This window comes from Leuresthes tenuis, unplaced genomic scaffold (genome assembly GCF_036924035.1).
Source record: "Leuresthes tenuis unplaced genomic scaffold, fLeuTen1.0.hap1 SCAF_8, whole genome shotgun sequence".
In the NCBI taxonomy this organism is placed as follows: Eukaryota; Metazoa; Chordata; class Actinopteri; order Atheriniformes; family Atherinopsidae; genus Leuresthes; species Leuresthes tenuis.
The window spans coordinates 4,319,799-4,346,364 of record NW_027325362.1 but is presented as its reverse complement, the minus strand read 5'-3'; the positions used below and the strand labels follow the sequence as shown (position 1 = coordinate 4,346,364).

The 26,566-nt window shown below is 39.7% G+C and overlaps 1 protein-coding gene across 1 annotated transcript in view; it reads right to left on the bottom strand.

Moving 5' to 3' along the window:
• Positions 1-26,566, bottom strand: part of LOC140312745 (pro-neuregulin-3, membrane-bound isoform) — a 357,971-nt gene that overhangs the window by 40,293 nt on the left and 291,112 nt on the right. The window contains exon 4 of the mRNA XM_072390537.1: positions 5,055-5,078. Within this exon, the coding sequence (XP_072246638.1) occupies positions 5,055-5,078 (24 nt within the window). The remainder of the gene's footprint in view (positions 1-5,054; positions 5,079-26,566) is intronic.

Sequence of the window (26,566 nt, the reverse complement as noted above, 5' to 3'; positions counted from 1 at the left end):
TGGTTGCTGCATGCTACATTAATTTAGTAATGTGTATTCTTTGATATGCCAACCATCTGTACTTTTAAAAAGAGACAATAACGTCTGCACTTGTGTTTCCTTCCAGCAAAAACACACCTTAAACCCACTGAAAGGAGAATCCCACTTTCACCTGAAACAGCTGCCTGTAACACTTTGCCTGAACATTGATTTACAATCAGGTGGAACATCTTCCAGTCAGAGCTCAGTGATCTCTGATGGAAAGGAAATATTGATGGATACCCGCATGACTGACTGACAAGATGCAGTGGATTTTTCTTCCCCTTCCTCCCTGATACATAAAAGATTCATAAAAAGGAAGGCAGGATCCAAGAATTCTTGAATATATTATCTGTTTTAATAAACGCTTCTGGGTAGAGAGATCTTAACCTCCTGAAGCTTCAGCCTTAGAAATTGACTCTGTCGGAGGTGGAAGGTTCATTCTCTGTAATTCATGCATTGAAATATGGGAAGTAAGAAAAGCTGGATTAGAGTTTTAACTCCAAATCTAAATAATGTTTGTATTTGTCGGTGTTTTGCATGTGTTGGCGCGGTATTTCTTATCATGTCTAAATGATGACACAGTGACATCATTACAAGTCTGACTGGGAAAAGAAACCTAACCATGATAATCAAGACAAGCTAAGTCTGGTTATCTTGAGCCCTTTATTCAAAGGGTAAAATATAAAGCAACCACTGAAGAAATATCAATACCTACTGCACAAAAAAGCGAAGTCTTCAAACCTTTGCTGGGTTCTACAGAGAGCTTTACAATATATTTATCATTCACCCATTAATAAACTCATTCATACAGGGCTCATCCGCCTTTTCTCTTTCGTGCACATATTCACACATCAAAGAGCACATTTGGATCAAACTGCTCGGTGGATACCTGCTTTTCTGCATGAGCCTTAGCCACCTGGTCCAAGTTGAAACTGCCTGTGCACGTTACAGATTCCTTAGTGTTAGTCTAATAAATTCAGCAATCACATTTCTTTTCTCTTTCAGAGAAGTTTGATTTTACCACTGAAGATGGCTGGAAATGCGAAGAACTGGGTGTGGGATGAAGTGTGGCACATGATGCAGAAATCAGGCTGTTGAAATCCTGTTATTTTACAACAAGTTGTGAGCAGATGAGGCTTCTTGTGGTGTTATTGTCAGTACTGCATGTATTTGCATCTATCCAATATGGTGGAAAGCAGCGAACAGGTCAGCAGAACAGAGAATAAAAGAACGACTCCTACCAGCACCCACACATGCTCATTCATAGATGCTCCAGAACATTTGCTATGTTTGTAGACTTTCCTTCGGGGCTGGATGGAAAATTCTCCACAAGAAATCATGAACAGATGTTGTTAACATTTGAGTTCACACGTGCCATTGCCCCTAAACATCTCTTGCACATTTAAGCGTTTCAGATGTCACAAATGATTTTGTCAATACAAAGCATCTTCAGACAAAAACAACTCGTGGCTTATTAGATAAAAGCTTTGCTTGCATTAGTCCAGTTTCACAATCGGAGCCTCATTCGTTTTTTTCAAGTGCTTTTTTTCCATCAAAAAAGTAAAAGCAATCTCTGAAAAGGGCCTGTTGGAACATCTCCCATGCTCTTGGGAGGGATTATGCCCCAACCATCGCATATGCTTGGGCTAAAATCACTAATCCAAGAGTTTGTTTCTAGGGCTGAACGATTAATTGCATTTGAGATAAAATTGCGATATAAAAAAATTCGATTTACTAATCGCATACGACACGCAAAGGCCCAAAAAAACCCCAAAACTGACCAGACAAAGATGGTCTCAGGCACAACCACGACAGCAGCCGACGCTAAAGAAACTTTAGTGTCTAAGAGGAGTGGTACTTGGAATTATTTTGGTTTTAAAATAGAGGATGCTGCACGGCGTCTTGCTACTGTTGCTACCTCGCGAGGCAACACGACAAATTGTTTCAACATTTAAAAAAACCCCACCATAAAGCCTTATATTATAACAGCATGGCTCAAATGGTGATTAGCAGCGCATCAGATCATCAACACCGCACCTGAAAGGGCTTGTTAACCGAAATGTTGGAAAGCGTGACTCCATATGAAACTTTGTCAAAACGGCACAGAAAAATTACTCGAGCAATAACAGCGTTTTTGGCAGGGGACGTGATGCTCATCACCACGGTGACCAAGCTTGTGTTTACAGCCTTAATTAATACAGTGGATAAGCGGTACAGCATGTCGTCCCGGACATATTTTAGCCAGGTTGCTATACCGGAGCTGTATAAAAAATGCAAACAAAGAAAACAGCTCAGTTTGTCTATTGTAACAGAAAGATACAATCCCTATATTTGTTGAAAAATACAAAAGACAAGGAACTTAAAAAAATTATCGCTTATTAAATCGCAATGTTTCTTAAAAAAATCGCGATATTTTCTCCAAATCATTCTGCCCTATTTGTTTCCCCATGCATGTCCACTTAAGCTTATTCAAATCAGTGGTCCGAGGGTGAATTCCCCTCAGGGGAAAACATCAAGAGCACAACAAATTTAAGTCTCAGGCACAAACTCAGACGAGGAGTTTCAGTTAACAAATCCACACTCATTTACAAGTTTTTAAAACCAAACGTCATGTCTTAACAAGTGTAATGTCTTATATACTCCTCCCTTATCATTTCTCCTCCCTTCATGACTGAAGCAGCAGACTAATTAACTTATTCTAAATTAAAAGTCCACTTTTGGAGACTGATGATAAATTTGACTGTTTTGGATCAGCTGCTTTAATGCATTTAGCGACATAACCTGGAACTGAATCAAAATGATAATTTGATTCACAGAGTTTCTTAGCTAGACAACGTTTTTACACATTTGTATTTAATATAAAGCGTATTATTAGTGTTTACTGAAGCAGTAAGAGTATAATAAAAAAAATAGGTTGAATTAGACTGAACTGAATTACATTTATTTAAAAGTGAATTCATGTGTCCGGAGATGACTTTTGTCATGAATTAAGGCTAAATAAATTAGATTAATTGAATTTAAGATAAATTGTGTTTGGTAGCAGCTGCTAACATTAGCATGACTAATTTACCATCACCTGAATATTCCAAAATATTCTGCTCTTTCACTTTTGGAGCAGAAGCAGGTAACTTGTTAGCATCTTGGTGCATGTTGTGGTTTGCTTACAGCTTTTTGTTGCACCACACAGGATGCAGGGCAAGTAATCCATTAGGATCCGGGCTGGAGACCAGCCCCAAACCCATCTGACCAGGTCTGGGTGGACCCGAGAAGACCTCTGCTTCTAAGTGACAGTGGTTTGTGTTGGCTTGGCTTCTCAATTTGTGACATCTGAATTTTAGATTCACATCTCCTCCTTCAAATAAAGAATGTGAAAAAAAATTTGAAATAATAAAGACAGCATTTTTTCCTTTCTATTGTTTTGTGGAAGAAGGGATCTTTAAGTAACATTCAATCTCTAACATTGCAGATGCATTTTCTCTGCAGGTTCATCATTCAGCTATTTTCCTTCACCAATAGTTCTGTTAAAGAATGCTACACTTATTCAAATCTAGCTCTATGACCAATTGCTTTACCAAAGTGCCTCTAAGAGTGAAATTATATCAATAGTTAGATGAGAGGGTTCTTCCATATAATGACGTGGCATCGGCTGATGTTAACAGAAACAGAAAGTCCTTCGGAAGAATAACTGAAGTTGTGCAAAACATGCAGTTTATATCTTTATTCTGACCTTCAAACTGCTGGTTTGTTGTACTTAAAATGTATTAGAGTCTAACAACAGTCTGTAACAAGAGTCTTTGGCAGAACAGTTACAGTATACCTGAATATTTCCCTTTTCTCTCATGAGAAACAGCCTTGTAAGCCACAGACATTGACACACCACAGTTGAGCGTGGGAGGTGCTTATCTATCTGTGCACCTCTGAACACAATGCTGGGGAAGACATTGGCAGGACCAGAGACGTCAGCGAAGCGAAGAAAATGTGGCAGCCTGAACAATGTTGCAGAGGCACAGAACCTCTAACCGAATATAAACCTCCAAGATAGCTCGAAGAAAAAGATCATCTGTCACCGACAAGTTTGTGTAGTCTCAGGAGGTCTCATGAAAAACACTCCTGTTCGCTTGATTGCAAATGCAATGATCGGGCGGTGAAAAAGTGGAAAAGCTTGTTGTTGTGAAAAATTCAGAATATAGAAGGAATACTGTCAAACAGCAGGGAGTCTGTTTCCTAGATGATCCACAGGATTTCTGACCTGACTTTTTAGAAAGGGCACCAGATGATGAAACTGATAACAGAGCTCTAGTCCACTTCATCGTGATAACTGACATAGAGCCTGCAAGGAGAGCCCACAGCAGGAGAGAGGAGTTTGGCAGTGCTGACGTTCAGCTACTGGCATCCTCCCATCACTGCCTCACAGGCAAAACACACACATTTACACACAATGATGAGAAGACACTAATCTAACTAACATTTGTAAAAAGTATGGTGTTCAGACGCACACTTTTGAACTTTTGCCATTAACGTGCTCACATGTACTAATGAGGAGTGCATTTGGCAACAGTGCCAACATCACACAAACTGCCTCACTGCACCCTGCCCGCCTCTCTGTTCTCACTGTTTCCAAGGAGACTGCAGCACATTGGTATTCTGAGGGGACACATCATAAGCAATTGTGAGGGAAAGAAAGTCAGCTAGTGCAAGAGGGAGAAAGACAGCAAAGAGATAGAAAGAGTGCAGAAAGTAAAGATACATTTGTATGAAGAGTACAGAGGGATGAGGACAGAGGCTATTTATGTAGATATTTAAATACACATTGATGGAGATGGTATTTTAATTTGCCTAAGCTTTTTTTGCTTCCAGTACAAATGTTACATTGACATGTGTTATTAGACTCATCCAAGTCTGCCAGTGTTGCTTAGCGGTGATGCATGTTCTCCATGTAAGCAATCACATCGTGGAGTGTCGACCCAATATGAAACTCTGTGATGTTTGAAGAAATGACTCATGCAGATGCAGAACAATAAAAGTGTCCTTACCCATAAACTCAATGCCCAAGTGATCTGTTGTTTCAGGTAGCAGGAAGGAGACACAGGGGAGAGAAAAAAACACAGGTATCATTTAGAGTAGTGCATAAAAGCATTGTGTCACAGCACATAATCAGATCATCGCATAAACTGTTGCATCTGTGTCATATCTGCTGTCACAAAGAGTCAAAAGGCCCGTGTTCGCATTGTACAACAAATGTAGACACGCTTGCTTCATGATATTTGTGAGGACCTCTTTGTCATAACCTGTTTATTTTTAGTATCTCTGAATACTTGTGTGCACAAATTAAGATGTTTCTGTGTCACTGTTAGTCAAATCAGACCAAACCACACCCAAACAAGTCACACAGTCCGGATGATTCCCATGTTTTTGTTGCTATACACCAGAGAGGTTGCAGTTTGTCGTTCGTTTGTGTAGCACTATAACATCAGGGCTATACTTGGCCAAATCAAACCTTATGAGACACAAATGACCCAATAGAAAGTACAACTATTCATCTGATGAGGTCTATGACTTTTTCCTTCAGTAGTTTTGTCATATAAACCTACTGAAAAGAAAAGTACCAAAAGTAACTGTAACATACAAAGTTTAATCAGGCAGCTGAAAAATGACCCTATTTAAGAATTTAACCCCATTCTAATAGTGCCTCTCCACCCCCATCTCCTCCTGGAGACTTCTGCTGAGTTTAGGGAAAAAGGACATTTGCATGTCCACCACAAGAAAGCTGCTAATTGACTGTCCATCTCTGCGTAATGCAACGTGAAAGCAGTCAGGGTCATTCAAAATATTCTGAGAGAACTCATTTGGAAATGTGGAGCTTCATTCATTCAAAACAAAGCGAACAAAATCCAACCAACGCGGGACAGTAATATATATTTTAGAAAATAGTTCTTGAAGCAGTGGCGTGGACAGGGGGGGTCGTCCCTCCCTTGTGGCCCAATTGTTGAAAAACGCAAGTGCCCCCTTGGGAGACAAAGCACGTGCTAAAGTGCCCCCTTGGGAGCCAAAATGCCCTTCAAAAAGTCTGTGCACGCCACTGTCTTGAAGTGAAATTTGTTGGAGACTGGGATGAACAAAGATTGAAATGAAATGAGTATGCACAGAGAGCATGTACATTCTGCTGTTTTAGAACATATGAGGGAAACAAGAGGTTGTTTGTAGTAATGGCAACATAAATTGCTCACATTTTATTTTTACATTAGAACCTCAATTACATTTTTATAGTAATTTTCAAGGCAAGCATGGATGTAGGTAAACAAAGGGTAGATGGAAGGTTTCTGGTGTTAATAAGAAACATCTAACACAGAAAAAAACGATTCCAGCAATGAAAGGGCAAAACAGCTCATGTTGACCTTCAATTTCTATTTGCAATGTAATTTGTGACCTTGTTTTCCTCATCTGCAGAATTTATTAGAATTTCCTCATCTTTAAAAATCTGTCTACATGGCAGGTGAAACGGGCAAGTAGTCTAACAGGTCTGCTTCAAAATGTGATCGCTGATACAGGGACATGCATCAAAGGGACTTTCAAGGATTAGAAAGATATCCACCGTCACTCAGAATCTACAGCAAGTTCTGATGTCTGCCTGATTACGCTGGCTTATACCACAATGACAGTGACTTTATCTCCTGAGCGACCCTGCCCCACATCTTCGTTTGGGTGAGCTGGTCGCTCTATGCTCTGTCAAATCTCCTTCAAATATTATCGTGCGATGTTAGCAGGCATCAAAGAGCATCCTATTTCACTTTTTCAATGACCCAGAGACCTCTCTCCAAAGCTTTTTCCTTTCAAAAACACCTGTGACACAGAACAGGGTCAGATAAACACGATAAATAGTACAAAGGAAGGTTTTGGAATAATCTACCTTAAGCCATTTTTCATTATTTGTAACAAATTGAATTACCATCTTCATCTTCAGTCGCAGCGGGATGGATTTTATACACAATGTTAAATAGTAACAAGCCAAATACGTGTATATCTTTAGCCTCGGTGACCTCATTGTCCCTGCAGAGCCAAAAGAAAATGACAGTATGATCTGTTCTTTGGGAAGTCTGCAGTTTTTGTTTTTTTCTTGGCCCTTTGGGTGCAGCTAAAAGCATTGCTGCTGCTGGGTTTGGAAACTCAATTTCCCATGGAGCTCAATGAGAAGAGCCTAGCACTAAAGCTGCCATAGTTTGGGATTTCATTTTTCTGTACAGCTTGGTGGGTGGAGTATATATCAGTACCAGTGGTGTCAGGATATGAGCCTTTGTTCCCAATGGGACCAGCCATACTCAAGATGTATGAACTCCTGCTAGTGTAAACCTCCTTAGATGGAAGGATCCATAAAGTGTCATATGTTAAGTATGCTCTGTGGAAACTGAATCATTGCATAGCTGAGAGATAGTGCTGGGAGATGGCTTATCTGAATTCAAAACGCTTTTTTTGGTCACAAAAAAGAGCAAATCAGAGATAATGAGGTAAGACAAAGGTATCGACATCTGGCTCGAATGTCCAGAGTCAAGGTTTCACTCCCAGTGGCAGCGTAAAAAATATTCAAATCTTTTACTTAAGTCACAAAACTAAAATCTTTGGATTCATTGAAACGTACTTAAATTGTTTTCCTTTACTGACAGAGAATGCCTTTCAAAGTTATGTGTTTCAGTCAGATTTCTTTCATGCACGCACCACATTTGAGTATTTTGTAGAGAGAAGAGGTCACACATGAGAAGAAAGATTCGTACGTGATAGATGTTGTGAGAGTGCTTTCTAAGGGATGCTTTCCTAACCCTAAGCAAGTAGTTTTTCATACTCAAACCCATCACACTACATACAGGCTGATAACTCCAGTCAAGTTTAAAATGAAGAACAGACCAGAGAGTAGAAGGTCAGATGAAAAACGATGTTGAATGTCTTGGATGAGTCATGTCTCTGAGTCCACAACAAAAGCTGCAGCACTTTTCATATTTTCATGTCAGTTGTTTTTTTTTGGGTAACCAGAGTCAAAGTTTTAACTCGCTGTATTAGCTGTATTTTGAACTTAAAGATGGTTTCCTGAGGAGCTAAAGCTGAAAGCTATCAGAAGAGCAAACTTTTATCTAACTTAAAGAGTCTAAAATCTCAAAAGTTTAACCCTCTGGGGTCTGAGCCGTAATGACGTCATGCGATCTGATCACGCCGGCGTGACCTTTGACCTCATACGGTTAATGGTAAGTCAGGTGAATGCCATATTGGGTAATTTTACATAGTGGGTCCACAGACCGTGTTGCTACAGAGACGTTCTGTGGTCCAGAGAGTGTCTACTACGGACTAACTACTCATAAGTAAAAAAAAAAAGATAATAATGTGTACATCCACCTCATTTTACGGTTAAATGTAAAGTTGACTCAAAATGTGTCCCCCAGAAACACTCTTAGTCATGTATTTCAGTGAGTTTCTCCTGTGTTTGCATCATGTTTGCGTACTTTAATTAGCTCTACTACTTTAGCACTGTGACAGACTGACAACCTGTCAACGCTGTACCGAGCTTTTTTCCCTAGAAGCAGGTAAATAAAACATCTGGATGAATCTTCTGATGACATGAAGACTACAAGTCTGTTGGTAGCTAAATTCCATTGAAACTAATGCAAATCTCTCAAATGTCCTTGAAACGTCTCACGACTAAAGTTTGCGGTCCCCCCAGGAATTAAACTACACATCATACAGGAACTTAAATGGAAAAAGTTGAGCATTCTAATGTGGCATTTTATAAGACAGTAGGCACTCCCCACTGAGTGTGTGCCTGCAGCCTGAGGTGGAGGCAGGTGTGGGTGGCAGGGAGTCTGCAGCGTGTCGCCCCATTTCGCCCTCCCTGTGGACCTGCATATGGTGATGGGGATAGGCTGGATATTAGTGTCTGTTTGTGTGTGCGTTCCACTTCTGAAGTGGGCCTCATAAAGGAAGACAGATTAGCTCACCTTCACTGGGACACACACCGGTGAGTTACAGGCTGCATCCATATGAAAACCATATGCATTGTATTTTAATGTGAATACAATTACACAATTTGTATGGTGGCAAAACACAATCCCTAATAAGACTTAACAGAAGCTGTGGCATGTTTTAATAGAAAGTCAGGAATTAATATCGCTCCTCAGTGAATAAAGGACAGCATAGACCAGGGTATGAACTACTCCCACACAGAAAAAGAGGCTTTTATTCCAGACTGAAATGAGCTTGTAAAAACCGGAGCCAAGTCGTCCATATTGCTTTTGTAAAGCTGTAAAACAGCCTTGCTGTTGTGTTAACATACATAAATATCAGCCTTATTTTTCCTTTTTACCAAAAACATTGAATGAGAAAGTGAGTGAAAGAAATGGCGGTTTTTCCATTAAAGGAAACACAAACCGAGATGAGCCCTTTCAGAGTAGCTGATCATCTTTCGATGAAGGCAGATTAAAGCTCTAATGTCAGTGGACTAAACAACACTCATTAAGACAATTCATAAGGCGATTTTAATGAATAGTCTGCATGACTACCTTGAAGTAAATCCCATTTACTGATAAAGAAAATGTGGGAATTCTAGTTCTGATTATGTTTCTTTGCATGTTTTACAACAAAGTCCCAACAAAATATGAACTAGATGAGTTTGCCTACATGCCCAAAGTGTGGAGGTGTCACAATCTGTTGCTGGAGAGAGTCCACGCTGGCTCCAGCTTTTTTGAGTTCTGTCATGAAATGTGCACCATACTTTTGTATTTGTGTCACACGAGGATAACATAAACCATAATTCATATCCCAGTAAATCTAGGCTGAATGACAATAAAGGACATATATGTAGACATAAAATGAAGTTGGCAACAGCGCAGTTTGTTGCTGATAAACACGGAGGGAAAAGGGTGGGCGGGGCTTTAATGCCAGGCCACATGGGACACAAACAACGTTAAAATATATAAAGTAAAAAGTTGGCTCTGGGTTTGAGTCTCATGTCACACAGTAGCTCAGCAGCAGCTGCTTTTAGTCTTTAGTGAGTCCAGTAACTTATCATTTCTTTCTCCATTTGTTACGTGCATGCAGATCACGTTTGTCCTTCACTAATTCTCCGCCGTTGTCTTTGTACAGAGGATGCTTGTGTTTCAGTGGCTCCATGTGCACCGCTACATACAGACGCACATAATCCTCATCTGTTTTACTTTGCTCTGTCAGATAAAAAAATCATTTATCCTGCAGATGGGCATGGGGGAGTGATTGCATCATATTCACATCTCACACTGACTGATAGCTTCACACTCCATGTGTGCAGAACAGAAAATACGCTACATGCTATTTCCAATTAGTGCTCAGCACTCTTTAGAGAGCAGGGAAGAAATTGATATTTTGACAGATGGCAGCTCTGAAGGAGTGGTGACAAACTAAATGACGGGAGTGCCTTTTCCACTGTTCAGCCTGATGGAATTCAGCACAGATAATTCATGCAATCATGTGATCCATCAGAATGTCTGTTTCTACAAAGGACTAAAAATGCAAGCTAACATCCCATATGAGGCTATTTGTTATGCGGTAAAAACACAAAACAACATGTTTACCTAATCCTACCGACAAGCCAAAGCTGCCAGATTGATTTATATCTGGAAGATAAGATGCTTAGATCCAAGATCCATTTGAAAAGAAATGCATTGTGCCTGAAAGTGATTTCATTGTTCTTCAAATTGCTCTGCTCCAGTTTGTCGGGTCACACATCTGTCCTGAGCTGAGAGGAAGCATCCTGTGAGGGTTGAGCAGAAATTCATCTTGCTGAATTTCACTCTGAGTCACTGTTAAATTTGAGTGTCATCTTTCACTAATTTCTTTTGTCATTTCATCTTCTGTTCTCTTTGCCACGTATATCCCGTCCTTTTGTTTTTGCACACAGCAGTTGCTATAGCAACAAGGTATCCGTGTCTTCACCCCCACAGAAAGCCTTTCATGTGAGCCGTCTGCTTTGCATCCACATATCAGAGGAGTCCAAACAACAAGCCTGGGGAGAATGATTTTTCTAGGGCTTATTTTACTACTTTAAAAAAAAAAAAGCCACTTAGAAAGTCAAAGAATTTTCATGGTACTGACTGTAAAAAACTTGAATCATCACCTAAAGTGCCTTTGGCTCATTTTTTCTGTGGAGTTTAGTCTCAACACACTCATCAACTCTGTGTCTGGCAGCAACAGCCCTGCTTCACTGATGTTTGACCACTGAGCTCCACCAGCCTAGTACACGAAAATGTAAAAAATGTGAGAGAACAGAGTCTGAGCCAACAAATTGCTAATGTGGCGCACAGCAGCATCGAACACCTGGTCTTCAGGCAAAAAGTAAGCTCCAGAACAGCAGATTGGACAGTTTAACCCAGAAAACCACACTACAATCATATAAAAAGCAAGGAAATGAAAAGACAACACAACAATCTTCAAAACCTGTGTGGCTAAATTTGACAAATTTGAGTTAAACGCACATGAAACAAAGAACATTTTACAGAACTAAACAACTCTTCATCTCCATTCGGCTCATATCTTAACTGCTTTCTCTAGATTAATTCATCCCTCGCTTGTTACTCACCATCTCATCTTGAAAATGTTCAGATTCACTGAATCTTTGCCTTAAAGGGGACATATGATGAGATGTCCATCACAGATCACATAGCCGCACAAAGAGAAACAACTGTGCACGCTCACGCTCATTCCTTGGGTCAGTTTAGAGTCACCAACATGCATGTTTTTAGGCGATGGGAGGAAACCAGAGTACCCGGAGAGAACCATCACATCCACAGGGAGAACATGCAAACTCCCCACAGAAAGGCCCCATAAAGATATAAGATCTTTTCTTTTAAGGAGTCCTGGCCAAGAAGGTAGTGTAAGACAAAACATCAACATTATTAAAATAAGATGCAGGGAATCAGCTCCATACCAACTAAAATCAACTAACTAATAAAACTAACCAAAACAGCAACAGGTTTCCTTTGACGTAGTTCTTAAAACACCTTTAAGAACATGTCAAGGTAGTAAAGATGAAGATGTATACATACACTACAATTTTGTGTTTTCCATGAAAACTCACACTTTCATTTATCAGATAAGTTGCAAAATTAATAGAAAATATAGTCAAGACATTGGCAAGATTAGAAATAATGATTTTTATTTGAAATATTAATTTTGTTCTTCAAACTTTGCTTTCGTCAAAGAATGCTCCATTTGCAGCAATCACAGCTTTGCAGACCTTTGGCATTCTAGCTGTTAATTTGTAGAAATGTAGACGATTAGCAAACACAATGTACCATTAGAAGACTGGAGTGATTGTGGCTGGAAATGGGCCTCTACACACCCATGTAGATATTTCATTAAAAACCACACGTTTCCACCTAGAATAGTCATTTACCACATTAACAATGTGTAGAGTGTATTTCTGATTCATTTAATGTTATCTTCATTGAAAAAAAACAGTACTTTTCTTTGAGAAATAAGGAAATTTCGAACTGAAACCAAACTTTTGAACGGTAGTTTATACTGTTTATACCACGGTAGCACAGAGAGAATGTGTCACCGTCAGCATAATCAGCAGCTACTTGCTTTGATGAAAAGAAAACAGTGTAAGCATCAGTTCTTAATGATGCCTCTAAAAACCCAAATAAAACAGTGAAGTTTAGAGTTCACGCCAATCAGTGATGGACGAATTACTGTGTTTTTAGTGGTGTGTGAACCTGCTAACCATTATGTGCTGGGTGGTGCTGTGTTTGAACAACCTGGGCCATGATTGGGGCTGAAAGAGGGATCAGTACCAGCTGTCTGCGGCCAAACTGCAAACTGCAAGTACGGTTTGCTGTGTGTGCTAATGCCAGTTCTCAGTTTAATTACTGTATACTCTGTCGTATAGTAATAATGTGCTTCAAGGGTAATTCTACCAATCTATCTTCATGTAGAGGCCGCAGGTGGAGTGAGTGAACGGGTCATTCCGTGTCCTTAAACAGGTCAATGTGAACACAGGAGTAAAAAGAAAAAGGAGATGTTGTACCGTCTTTCTGAGGTAATGCACCAAAGCATTTCACAGACATCTCACTAAGGAAGTATGAAAAAGGGGAAGAACGTGTCTCATTTGAGTTAGAATAGTTTAAACATGGTTGCAGCTTCACAGATCTGTTGCTAACTGCACATTTTTTTAACATTAACTCACTTTTTAACATGCCGCGAAAAGTCAAGATAGGCAACAAACTAAAACTAAAAGGGACTTCAAGCCTTGTGGTGAGCTTTGACTACTCAAAATGTTTCCTTCCATCAGCAAACATAAATACCATTAGATCTTGTATGTTTTTACTGCCCTGAAGACATTTAAGTATGTGACCATCATTGGACACATATTTCCTACTCTGTGCAGAACATTAAGACAGAGTATAAAGTGCAGGGACGTCCACCCTTTTAACTTACTCTGCTATTGTTTTGGGCTGTTGGGTGGAAATAATATTCACTTCCAAATTGGTTCACTGAGCTTTTTGGTGCAACACTTGAGAAACTTTCCATTAGTTTCCATATGCTTTTGGAAGCCTTGCTGTTAAATGAAGCTGAGGTGTTTTTTTTTTATAAATACAGCTATACAGCTATGAGAAAGCTATACTCAGTGTATGGGAAAAACTCATTTGCAATGTCAAGTTTCATCATTTGATTTGAAATGGGATTCATGCTTCTGAACTTTAGGTCCAATCTGTTGAGACTGTTGCATAAAATCTGTTCAACAGGGAAAAAATGGAAGAAATAAATAGCTGATGACAACTTCTGAGTCACTGTGGGAGAGCCTTCAGGGAGCTGCCAATCATCTTGGGCTGCACTGCTGAGAACACAACTCCATTCTGACCCTACGGCTATAATGTACACATACAAACACTCACACAGTGACATATCCTTGGAGGCTTTGCATTCACTATTTTCATTTTATAACAGCTTGTACCCTTCTTAGATCTTTCTACCCTTATGTGTCATCATTTGATAATGTTCAGTATGAATTTGAGTTGTTGTGATTTATCTTTTTGACTCTACCTCTAACTTTTCTCAACATGTTAATTCTGACTCTACTTCGGCTGACGCTGTTCCATAATTTCTTCTCAGAAAAGTTTTAAAATGTATCCTTAAAACAGCAGCCTTTTGCAGTCACCTGCAGGCAAAGCAGGTCTGGTGTTTATAATGTAATGTAGATCCTCTCTGCTACACAGAAGCTCACGATAGTTAAAAAGAATTTGATCTCTCTGGCTCTTCTAAAAGGGATTTTTTTCTCAGAATCACACAAAATAACTAATAGCTTGTATGATACAGTATAAGGGACACGTTTAAGGCTACTGAGTGGCTGGCATAGGCCTCGTTCTTATCAAAGCCTGCAACTAATTTGGATCATCTCAATGATAACCTGGCACTTGTAACTGATGGCTATGGGAAATGTGAAAATTACTTTTCATTCCAGCAACCCACTGGAGCTGCTACTGACTTGGCTCGTTACTGGCATGTGGAAGCTGGCAACAAATGGGACATAAAAGTTATATAATGGTAACGTAGTCTCGGAGTGTCACTGTCTTCAGTTCTTTGTGGTGTTTTAAATGCAGCGCAGTGGTGCAGAGTGAAGAATGATTATTCAATGTTTGTCCTGCAGCCCAAAAACAGAAATTATAGAGGCATGTATTGACATATAAAGGACACTGGCAACACGTTTTATTATCCCTGTGAATATTATCAAATTATTCATGTTTCCATGTAATTCATTTACTGCTGTTTATGCGTTGAAACCTGATTTTAAAAACCAGACAGAATCATATGTAGAAACTGAGCCAATTCTTCCAAATCCAATGGTGACTTTATGGTTTCCTTATGATATTTATCTATTTTTTCCTGCCTCTCTTCTGCATAGAGACATTAAAGATAGCCTGCTCTGTCTTTGTAAAGTGTGGAAATGAAAGAACAATTTGATTAATTTTGTTCACTTTTAATAGAATTATCATTGATGTCTGCATACAAGCACACTCCTAATTGAGGGGCAACACTGGCTTTCTGTTCAGTTTTATTCAGTGGAAGCCTCTGTGAGCTAGCATACAGCTGAGACATGCTAATGGCCAGCTGAGGCAGCAGGTGATGCAGCGGGTTGCTGATTTAGACATATGTGTAGTCCACTCATAATTTCCCTTCACAGGCCCATCAGCTATCAGTGCAGGCTTTGGCAAGAAGATACCCCCTTCGGGTTTCTCGTCAGATTTAATTCCATCCTTTTCAAACCACCATATACTCGGTCTAGAGTAAATGTAGGCTTAGTAGTTAAGGCATGCAATAAGCCAGGGATGTCAAACTCCGGTCCATGAGGGACGTTGTCCTGCAGGTTTTAGATGTTTCCCTGCTCCAACACACCTGATTCAGATCGATGCGTCATTAGCTGGTTTGTGCAGAATGTGACAATCTTTTGAAGAGATCCATTTAATCTGAATCAGGTGCGTTGAAGCAGGGAAACATCTAAAACCTGCCGGACTGCGGCCCTCGAGGACCAGAGTTTGACATCCCTGCAATAAGATATGGGATGAAGAAGTTCTGACAAGATTATTCTTTGTGCTCTTAAACTAATCATTTGAGGTTTTTCCTAAAACAAAAGTCAAAGTTGTGAGGATGCCTCTAAGCTGCATGTGTTCTGTTGATACATGCATCTGTGGGGAAATTCAAATTTGGCTCCTATTTCATTAGCTTCTAAGGCCATGAAAACAATCTGTCAAAAAGATTAATTTTATTTTGAAATGATATTCTATGCCCATTAGTCACTATGTAAATTCTAGCTCTTTAATTATTCTGTAATCCATCATTGTTACAGATCACAGTATTTTTCATGACAGACAAGTCAGATCTATCTTCCCTTATTCAAGCCAAATTGCTTGACTTTGCTTGACTAAGCCTTCACAAGTATTCAGTACGTTACAAAACATACAATTACTTTATCAGCTACTTTAAATACTCTAGATATTACACTAAAAGGGGCATTCTTCAAGGTATAAAAAAGGCTGAATAAATGACATTTGCAGAAATGCAAAGTAGATACTGAGTCATCCAGTCTGAAGACGTAACACCGCAAGGTCAGCGAGTGAACCAGTGATGCCTCTGGGGCTTTTGGAAACCATGTGGAAGGAGAGAAAACATGCAGAGGATGGCTGGTTGGCAGGCTTTGCAAGGGAGGAGGAGGACGAGGAGGAGGAGGAGGAGGAGGAGGAGGAGGAGGAGGAGGAGGAGGAGGAGGAGGAGGAGGAGGAGGAGGAGGAGGAGGAGGAGGAGGACTAACCAATTTCCTAAGGAGGGACGAGGCAGAAGAGAGGAGGGAGAGAGCAGCAGGTAGGATGTGTCAAGACAGAGTTTGGGTAGATCTGGTAAGTGATATGGAGAGCTTTAGTGTTGAGGGCAAAGAGGACTGACAGAGGAAAGAGGAGGAGATGAGTGGGACAAAGAGTGGGATGAAGACTGGCAGAGGTCAACACATGATTCAGCAGGACAAGGAGCCTGTCATGTACTTAACTTACAAGCATCTCTGGACTGTCATTCCCCCTCGGTCACTCTGTCTATCCTCTCTTTCACACTCCATTACATTAACCAAAATAAAGTAGAATTGTCAGATAAACAACTAATGTTCTCAGCTTAGACATTATAAGATATGCTGATCTGTTATGTGAGAAGCATCCAGAGTGGATGATGCAGACAAGAAGATATGGGGAGGAATGTGATTTTGTGTTTCAAGCTTTCAAAAAGCCAGGTTCAATCCCTCAGTCCTGTCTCACAGAGACAAAGTGTGTAAAAACAACACTGGTTTGTGAACATTTCTGTTGTCCACTGATCTGCTCTTCAGCTCGGATTCATTTCAGTTCCCCGTATAAAACAGCTTCAACTATGGGATGTTGGTGGGTCTCCTCACATGAACTACAAGCTTGAGGTCCTCACATATCAAGCAATTCCAGGACATTAACATTATTATTCTTTGTTATAACTACTTCTGAGGGAACGATTATTGTAGAAATGATAGAACTGACTCTAATTTCACTGAACATATGGCTAATTCTTGTGGTTCACTTAATTCTATCACTCACAGAGCTGGAGGTTCGTTACCTACTTCATATACTTTAATAAAAAAAACATTCAGAAGGTTTTACAAACTCTGAAACACAACTATGTCAATGCCTCTGGCTATATGAAAAAAATCCAACTATACATATCCTAATGTAGATTAACTGAACTCAGATGGATTACTACAGGTAATCACATACAGATACTACAGGAGATATCACACCCTCACCCCATTGCTAACAAGCTGGACAGGACTGTAGCAAATTCAGTCACAGCACTTGTAGACAAAACGCTGAGCCGCTCTGCTACAACTGAACTGAAAGACTGGTTTGACTTTATGTCTTCTTGTCTCAGTTAGCTGACATTATCGATGCAGAAAACCAGTGGGAACAAGCATGGCTGCATCCGTCCTGCTAGCTTTTCTACCTTATGGGCTTTTATCTTGTAATGGAGCATTTATACATTGTGTGTTCATGGGTTAATATATAAGATATGAAAACTGTTCAAACAGAGGTAATCTAGGGATATCTGGAATTACTTTTACTTCTACAGGCTTGAAAATAGGAGTCTTTCTCTTATTGGATTGTGATTTAAAATGGCCACATGACCCGCCCGCTGATCCTTGATCAAGCCTCCTGTTCTTGGCGGTTTAATGACCACAGGAGACACATCTAGATGAATAAAGAAAATCAAGAAGCATATCTTAATGTACCCAGACACTTATCTTCACAGAGATTGAGCTGAGTGGGTGGACACATGCACAGTGTAATAAATTCAGTCTAACAAAGATGGGGAAAAAAGAAAGAAGTCAAAGTAACTCAGGGAAGTTAAACAAGGAAGGTTTGAAAGGAGAATACATGACATGAATAAGTAGTGCACCGTTTCCTGTGTGATGAATAACCACAAACAAAAAAACAGTTTATCTCAGAGAGACTGTTGTTTTCAAATGATTCAAGTTAAGTTTATAGTCTTTAGTTTTAGGTAAACACCTAAAAAAGAGCGCATCATCTTCCATAATCATCCAAAATAATGCCTTATTTTGCTGTTTTAAAGTTTTAAGAAATTTGGCTTAGTAGTTTTTCCACAGACTGATCAACATGTAGTTCAGGTCAAACATGTCTGGCCCTTAATATGGAGTAAAGGAACCAATGAGGCCTCGATTTTAAGTTGCAAACAATCATTACACTTACAACTTGGTTATTAGAGGCAGAATTAAACATACATGTTATTATTTTGAGGCATAAAGTTATTCTTTTATTCTCTCTTTTAAGAACCCATCCAACTAAAATCCTTTTTGTTTCGTGCATATTTCCCATTTTAACATTAGAACAGGCTGGTATATAATAACAAGCTTTGGGAAACTTCTGGATAGTTGAGACAAACAGATTCTGTCACTGACAGAAAATACTAGATTTTTTAAAGTTTTTTAACTTTTTAAGTTAAGTTTTTAAGTTTTTTAAGCCCATTTTGATAAGACAATTTCAAGTAATCTCGTTCCAGTTTCTTTCCCTTCCAACTTTTCCATCACAGACACCTTCTGACCATCACCTCTTATCCACCTGCATTCATGGAAAGTTGCCACGATCAGCTAATTTTATGAAGCTGGTAGGAGCACACAGATGAAATGGAACATTTGGTTTAAAAACTAATTCCACACATATTGTATCCTCATGTGTTTCTAATGATAAAACAATAAATAAACATGAGTTCTCTGAGCTTTTACTGCATTGCTAAAGTATATAAGGAATTCTCTATAGTTAAAAAAGATTTTAAGTAGTTCAATGTGACTTTCCGTCAATAAATGAACCAATATTTAGGAAATCTTAAGTAATTTCCCTGAACATTAAAATATATTCTAACAATAACTTGTGTTTTTTTACATCTTCCTGCACACAGTTGCAAAGTGCTCCACAAAATAGACAAAATCCATAAATCCAAAAGTTCTTTACTCATCAAAAATGTTCTCAGACGTCTCCAGGCGGTGGTCCAACTAATCTAAGTATAATCTATTGTAGTTTTAACTGTGCAGATGCTTGTTGTCTGTTGCAGATCTCAGTGGGAGGGATGAGCATGCAGATAAAAAGACACAAGTGAGAGACGCAATTAAGGAAACTGACGTTTAAATGTGACTCTTAGTAGCTGGATGCTACTGAGCTAGCTTAGCACAGAAGCTCTCTGCAACACTCCAGCCTCAGACTTCCACGTAATGTTGTGTCTGTCCAATTTTTTACTTCAGAGCGAGAAATATATTATAAAAAGACGATAAAACATCATGTTTTGCTGTGACTGTCCTCTTCAATGTTGCATTGTAAAAAAAAAAAGTATTTTAGCCCTAAACATGATCTATTTTTGAAGAGTTTTAATTACTAAACTTTACAAAGTGATGTTACAGCCTAACGCCAACGAGGAAATGACAAAGTTTAATCTCAATGTGTTGCTTTTACAGGTCACAAAGGCAACAATTGTTGTACGCGAGGATGGTCACGTTGTAAAAAGGATGTATTTTAGCCCAAACCAAGATCATCCTCTGGGTGTACCGCTGGTTTTGTTTAAACCTAATCGAGGTTGAAAACCGCTTTAGTAAATTGTTTTAGTGCCACAGATGTTACATGGTTGTGGTCTATGGTCTTGTTGGTTCGTCCTTGGTTTTCTGATGTTCTCTGCTTGAGTTTAGCTTCCCTTCTACAGTTAGTTGGTTTCCATTTAAGGTCTTGTGGATTCTGTTCAGCTTTCAGTCAGTTTCTCAGTTTGTTTTCCTCTGCTGTTACCTGTCACTGTACCCAGTTGTCCTGAGGTAGTGATGTTACTTGATCACCAGCTGTTCTTTGTTCTTATTACTCACCATCCCAGTATACAGTATATGCTCCATGGTTTTCAATGTTCAGTGCCAGACCATCGTCTTTGCTCTGTCAATCAGTCTGTTATGGGATGTTTTAGCTTGTCAGTCAGTCATTCAATCCTGTGTTTTGCTCCTTGTTAGTTTTCAGTTTGGAGTTTTGCTATTCCTGCCTCGGCAGCATCTTTTGCTTACTCAGAATAAACTCGCTGTTATCTTCTGCTGTCTGTCTTTGCCTCTTCTTCTTGTAAGTCCTGCATTTGTGTCCTTTCCCTCGAAGGTCTAACCATGAATCGTGACCAAAGCACGTTGGTCTCGATCTCCTGGTTCAAAAAGCTCAGCATTTAACTGATTCATCCAACCACCACTGCTTCCTCCTCATGCAGACTTTGTGACTTAATAAACATGACATAACTGCGGCAATGTGGGGAAACGATGGGAAAAATGATCTGAAATTATCTTTTTATTGTATACTTGAACAACCAACTGAGGTGTTTTCCTAAACTTCACTTTGTACTTTAACTGGGGAACAAAGTAGTAGAATGGAGGAAGTCAAAATAAAGACAGAAGAAATGGAAAGTGAAAAAGCTTCAAAGCTGGATTCAAATACAAATGGGAGTGGTGTGTCTATCCTGTTCTAACCATCCAGATTCTTACATGCTTCTTGTTATTTTTTTGATGCCCTGGCTTTATGAAATTACATGTTTTTCTCTCAGTATTTACTGTTGCCATTGCTAATGTGCCACTTACTACAGCAGAAGGATAACTGGCAATATGCAGTTATACAGCAGTTTCCTGAGAGTTGGAAAGTGATTGTAAAGAGGTACTACATGTGTTGAATAGTGACAACAAGAGCTGTTGGCCAAGCGGCTACCTCTGAACAGCTGGGAATAAGAATGTGTTGCTTCACCACTGTGTGAGGTGTAATGTAGTGTTACAGCAGAGTCTAACTGTATTTTGTAAAGCAGTCATATAAGAAGTGTTTAACTGGAGAAAAACGAGTGGAGTTACATCATCGGCTGCCATCCAAGTGTAGGTCAATGACGAATATAGTTGAGACCAATTTAAGCATTTCTATGGTGCCAGGCTGATATATTCAATCCTGTCACTTCAATTAATTGTGTGTAATGATATGATCACACAGATGATAGATATACACTTAGGAATACAGGCACATATGTGCACCCAGCAGCACGCCTCGTGTTATTGCATGATTTATCCTTCACCCTCAGCAGCTGCAGCCCACAAGACTAGAAGCCACGGTAATCCTGTTCGGTGTCTGGGATTTTTGAATGCAGTTAAACAGGCAGTTCAGTGTTTCTGCAGTGCTTCAAGCGGGGAACGGAGCGCGCACGTGAGCCAGGAGTCACCCAGGTGGTCAATGAGACACACCTGCAGCTAATTAACCTCTGCCTAAATGTGTGTGTTTTAATAGCGGCTGACAGGAGCGGTATTAGTCACAAACTGCCAACGCCCTGCGGTGCACCTGGAACCTGAGCGGCAGAGTGTAAATGACACTGTCACTTTTGGCAACTTCATTCAGATGACAGGTGAGCCTCTCCAAAAAAAAGAGAACAACTCGGATTTTAACTGTCTCAAGTTCACTGTGCCCCCTTCATGTGTGGAAGACTGCTGTGAATGTGCTCATGAAATTGATATATGCCTGTATGGAATGCAAAACCTGGCAAAAGTCCCACATCTTCTTGTCTCTCAGCAAGCAGCTCATTTTGTCAGGCAGCTCGCAGCACCATCACAGTCTATGAAACTTGGCAAGATCAGGTTGAGAATTTATTATTACAATCTAGGAATCTTTCACCTATAAAATCTTATCATTTTTTTAAAGATTTTATTAGCAACTGAAGGGCATCTGAGGAAGAAAATGACAAAGCAAAGCTTTGTTCACTGGATCAAATGCTGACTTTTTTGTGTTCACTATTATTATATCATAAAGCTTTTGTCATTGCAGACACCAACAAAGTCCTGAGAAGCTAACAAGATAATAAGCTTGTTCAACATGAGCCAAGGCTGCCCTGAATTGATATGCATATGATTTCTGTCCAACTTGACCTTGACTTGCGATGACATCACGCAGATCGAGGAAGCTGTTGATTTTGGAGGCAGGCACCACAGCTGCCCTCCACTGGACGCACAGCCTCAGGGCATGATGGGAAACATGCCCTTGTGTCTGATCTGGCAGCTTATTGGGTCGCAGCCCTTTATCTTAGCTGGATTACAGAGGTTTTGATTGTGTAGTCAGTGATGTGTGGCTGAAGGTTGTGAGTGAGAGGTGGGATTGTGCTCATTTTACAGAAAACAAACAATATTATCCGTGTTATCTTGCCTTTTTGTCTGCCTGTTTATATATTCATTGAATTAACTATTACATTTATGTAGTTGGAGAGTGACAACAAGTTATAAACTGATAACACTGGCTTACGTTTATGTAAAAAGAGAGTTTTGCCAGAACGGGGGTCACAGATTATCACAGATATTTCAGTAGACTTGCACTTTAAAACACAACATAAAGTAAGAATCGGATCAAACTGGATGTTAACAGCCAACTGCAGCTTTTTGTCTCTGCCTTTCAGCACTGCCACCTCGTCCACGAGCGATCGCAGTTAATCACAAGCGACAACTTGAAAGATGCCTTCGAGTCCCGTTTAGGATTTTAAAGAGGGAGCTCCCTTGTCCTGCGGCTTGTGATTCTCTGACTGAATGAACCAAACTATTTTCAGTTCCCTTCCTACGTTCTTATGATCTGCTGGAAATGCAATAAAATAAAAGAAAATGCAGGGACTGTGCATGGAGCCCTGCTTGGACTACAGCAACCTTTCCTGCTCTTGTACGATGTTTGAACCATGATATTGTGAACTTCAGAAGACGCTGTGACTTGTTTCATTAGGAGAAAAGGTTAGACCACCAGAGTGATTTTCAATGTCTCAGTCAGCCAACGTTCTATGTGCTACTGGAAAACTTAACAAACCTTAACCATCCTGCCATCACTTACACATACGTTGTGACTAGTCCAAATGTGTGAAAGTTGAGCACCTGCTTGAGTTATACTTTTAAATATCAACTCAAGCATGCAGTGGCTGGTCATGCCACTGCATGCTTTTAATTATCTGTTGTTTTTAATTGTCTGCTATTAATTACAGGATAGATTTACCACTAAACTAATGTCATAAATCATACAGTTCTGTGTTAATTAATCAACAAAGAGACTTCATACCTGAAACATATTTTATTAACAGTGATTAATTGTGCAGCAACATTCACAGAGGATAATTAAACCAGTGAGCGACAGTAAACAGACTTTTAACTCCTGTTCTCTTTTACATGTGTGCCTTTTTTAAAATTTAAATTCATTCTTGCTATTTATCTACAGCTGCTGTCTGAATAATGTAGAATCACATAAGATCATGGATTATGGTACTAATTTTAATCCAGTGCAGCTTCTTGCCTGCAGGCACAAACAAAAGACAGTTAAAGGGGAGACAGTGAACACTATCAGTGCTTCTTTCATCTGATTTCAAAGAGGCCTGCTGTCCAAAGGAGTCCTCTCTTGTTATTTTCACTGGGAGGTCTGCATGTGGATTTTCATATTTCCCTCACACTCAGATACACGAAAATTAAAAAACTAAAAAAATACAAAATCTCATCATTTTGTCAGAGTAGCTCAGACCTCCTGTGGCTTTGCTATTGTAAGGCTGCCAAGCACACAGACGAGGACATTTCTTTATCTGTATCCTCGTAGGTTGGCTTCGCATTGCCACTACGTATCAGTATAAGAAGTACTTTGGGGCGTCTTTCAGATGGTGTGAACATCTCCTGAGACTCTGCTCTGTGATTGTCAACACTGTGTGGCTGTGTCAGGATGCGAGGCAACTATGTAGAAATATTAATGCAAAAATGTCCATCCTTGAATCGACCTAAAGAAACACAAACACGCACTGCATTGTGGCAGCACCACCGCTGGGGACTTACGTACAGCTTCAGGACTACTTTATGTTAAACATACAGGTAAACGTAGCTTATAAATTCCCTTTGCATGTATGGATCATGCTCCATAGGCATATGTAGTACTTTACAATCACTGTAGTAGATTTATATAAGCAGTTTTACCCAATTTTACCCTGCAGTAATACATTTACAACTTGTATGGTGCAGACCTCAACAGAAACTGAACAAAAACAAAGGAGATCTATTTAGAAATAAATGTACAGTCAGTACCATTCATGAATCTATTTAAAGCACTGAAAAATACTACAAGGAACTAAAAATCCAGTGAGGCGTCTTTGTCTTCGCATCGTCTCTAAGGTCAAATGTCACTAACAAACGACATTAAGGTCAAATAACAAAGCATTTTAGTTTTAAGACCAAAAAAACTTCCTGAAATGACCCCATGGTTAATCTATTCATGCAAGCAACAACGACCCATAATTATTTTAACAGAATATGGAACCTCTAGTGCAACAACTGCAGATGAAAAATGTCAAAGTGGCATTCATTAATGTGACACTGATGCTGTTCAAAGATGTATTTTAGTTCTAATGATGATGTATTAAAAAAGTAGACAAAGTAGTTTTTATTTCTGACCCTTATAGCCTCCGTTGTTCTTGTCGCAGTACCGGGATTTGAGTCCTGGCCCGTGTTAAAGAGAGGAAACCGCCTCAGCAGGGAACTGCCTTAAAAACCTAATCGGTAGCTCAGGCTTTTTCCCCCTGGTACTTATCTATTTTACCATTAAACAAACCTGCCTAATGTAAGGCTGCTGGGCATGCCTCAAATAAAGAATGAGCAGCCACCTCAAAATAGACCTTTTTTTAATTAATCAGGTGACAAATTCGAGCAGACTGAGCCTTTGAGGAGGGTTCTTAAAGGGATACGAGCTGAAATCAAGCATTTCAGACCGAAGTGGTGCTGCAGCGATGTTTACTATCAGAAAATGAGGTTTTTTTAACATTAAAGCATGAAAACATGTACCTGATCATCAGCGTATGTGGGTGTACGAAGGAGAAATGCTCTGATTGACCACAATAAAAGGTGTATTGTATGTGAACACGGCTCCTTGAGTGTTTAACAACAACAATACAGGCCATTTATCATCAAGTGTGTAGGGAACCTAATTGCTGTCCGCTCGATATAAACGTACAAACTCCAAACTCTAGTACAAATGTTTGATTTGTTTATTCTGGGCTATGATATAAAGTTGGACTGTGTTGCCAGAAGGGACTCACTATGAGTTGATGAAAGAGAAACTACCCAAAGTTACAGATTAATTATACTTTAACAAAACAACAAAATTAAGGAAACTATATTTCTACAGTTCCCCTTAAATCCTGCACTGATCTCATTTAAGAAGATTATGGAAACTACTGTTTGCTGAAGAGCTCAAGTCTCAGGCAAACCAGCTTATCAAGCAATCTCAAGTGCTCAAATTTGAGACTTAATTTCCTTTAATCCTTGATTCAAGTTTCCACTGTACAACTCCGCCTTTCTTCTAGATTCTATCCGTGCATTTGTCCTCTCCCTGTATCTACTGAGTATTGATGCTTGATGCACCAGTTTGAACTTGTGGCTCATGCACACTGCTATGCTCCCAAACATTCACATCACCCATTAAGCCTCGCTTTCACACGACTTTGCATGAACAAATGTCTGATATGCTTTATTGATCCCCTGACTTGGTTCAGGGACAGCTACAGAGCATCACCTCTGACACTCGAGGGTGGTTGAAACCGAATATATGTCTTATTGCGACCATCACAGTGAGGCTCATGTAAAAACGTGCACGCTTTTGCACACTTGTGAATAAATATTAGCCACATATTCGGTTGAGCTTTCCTGTAACGATCCCAGGTGACTCGCATTGCCACTGCCTCAACAGTTGGCCAATGACCAAAGCTTAAAAGGATATCATATTTTTATGCTTCCTTATGGTTTGAAATATGCAACCCAACGTGAAATACAGTCGTACACCGTTGGAAATTGAACTGGCATGATTGCAGCATTGTTATTTCTACGATGCACACAAACCTGCAGAGCATGAAATCAGATCTCATAAAGATAGTGTGAATTAAATTTGTCCTCAGATGAAAATCTGTAAATCTCTCTCTGTGCCTATGGGGTGTGATATGGTGCGCGGGAGAAAAGAATATGCTGATTCTGACTGTCTTACAGCATCATAAAACTTGACTGTCTCAGCGCCAAGGCCTCCAGTTCTGAAGGGTTGAAAATGTTTTTCTGTGTGGTTGAGACAATGATTGTAGATGATGAAAGCACTAAAGAAAGAGATTGAAGCACGTTAGAGGAGAGGAAAGACAATTCAAACGGAATATAAAGGGCAGTCTAATCTGTGTTAGCTCCTGAATGCTGGGTTATACTGTGTTAGCTCCTCAGTGGGTTGTGACCAGCAGCTACCTTCCAGTTTGAACAACAAAAATCTGTTTTGACGTCAAAAGCAGTTTGAACCCAATTTATTGTGTAATGAAAAGCTTTGACATACTGTGTGTAAGGATGGCCTTTCAAAGCCTTTGTTGCTCCTTCGCTGATTCAGTGAAAAAAACATCTAGAGCTCTGATTTCAAATGCATCCCATCACATGTCTAAGGTCGTAAGC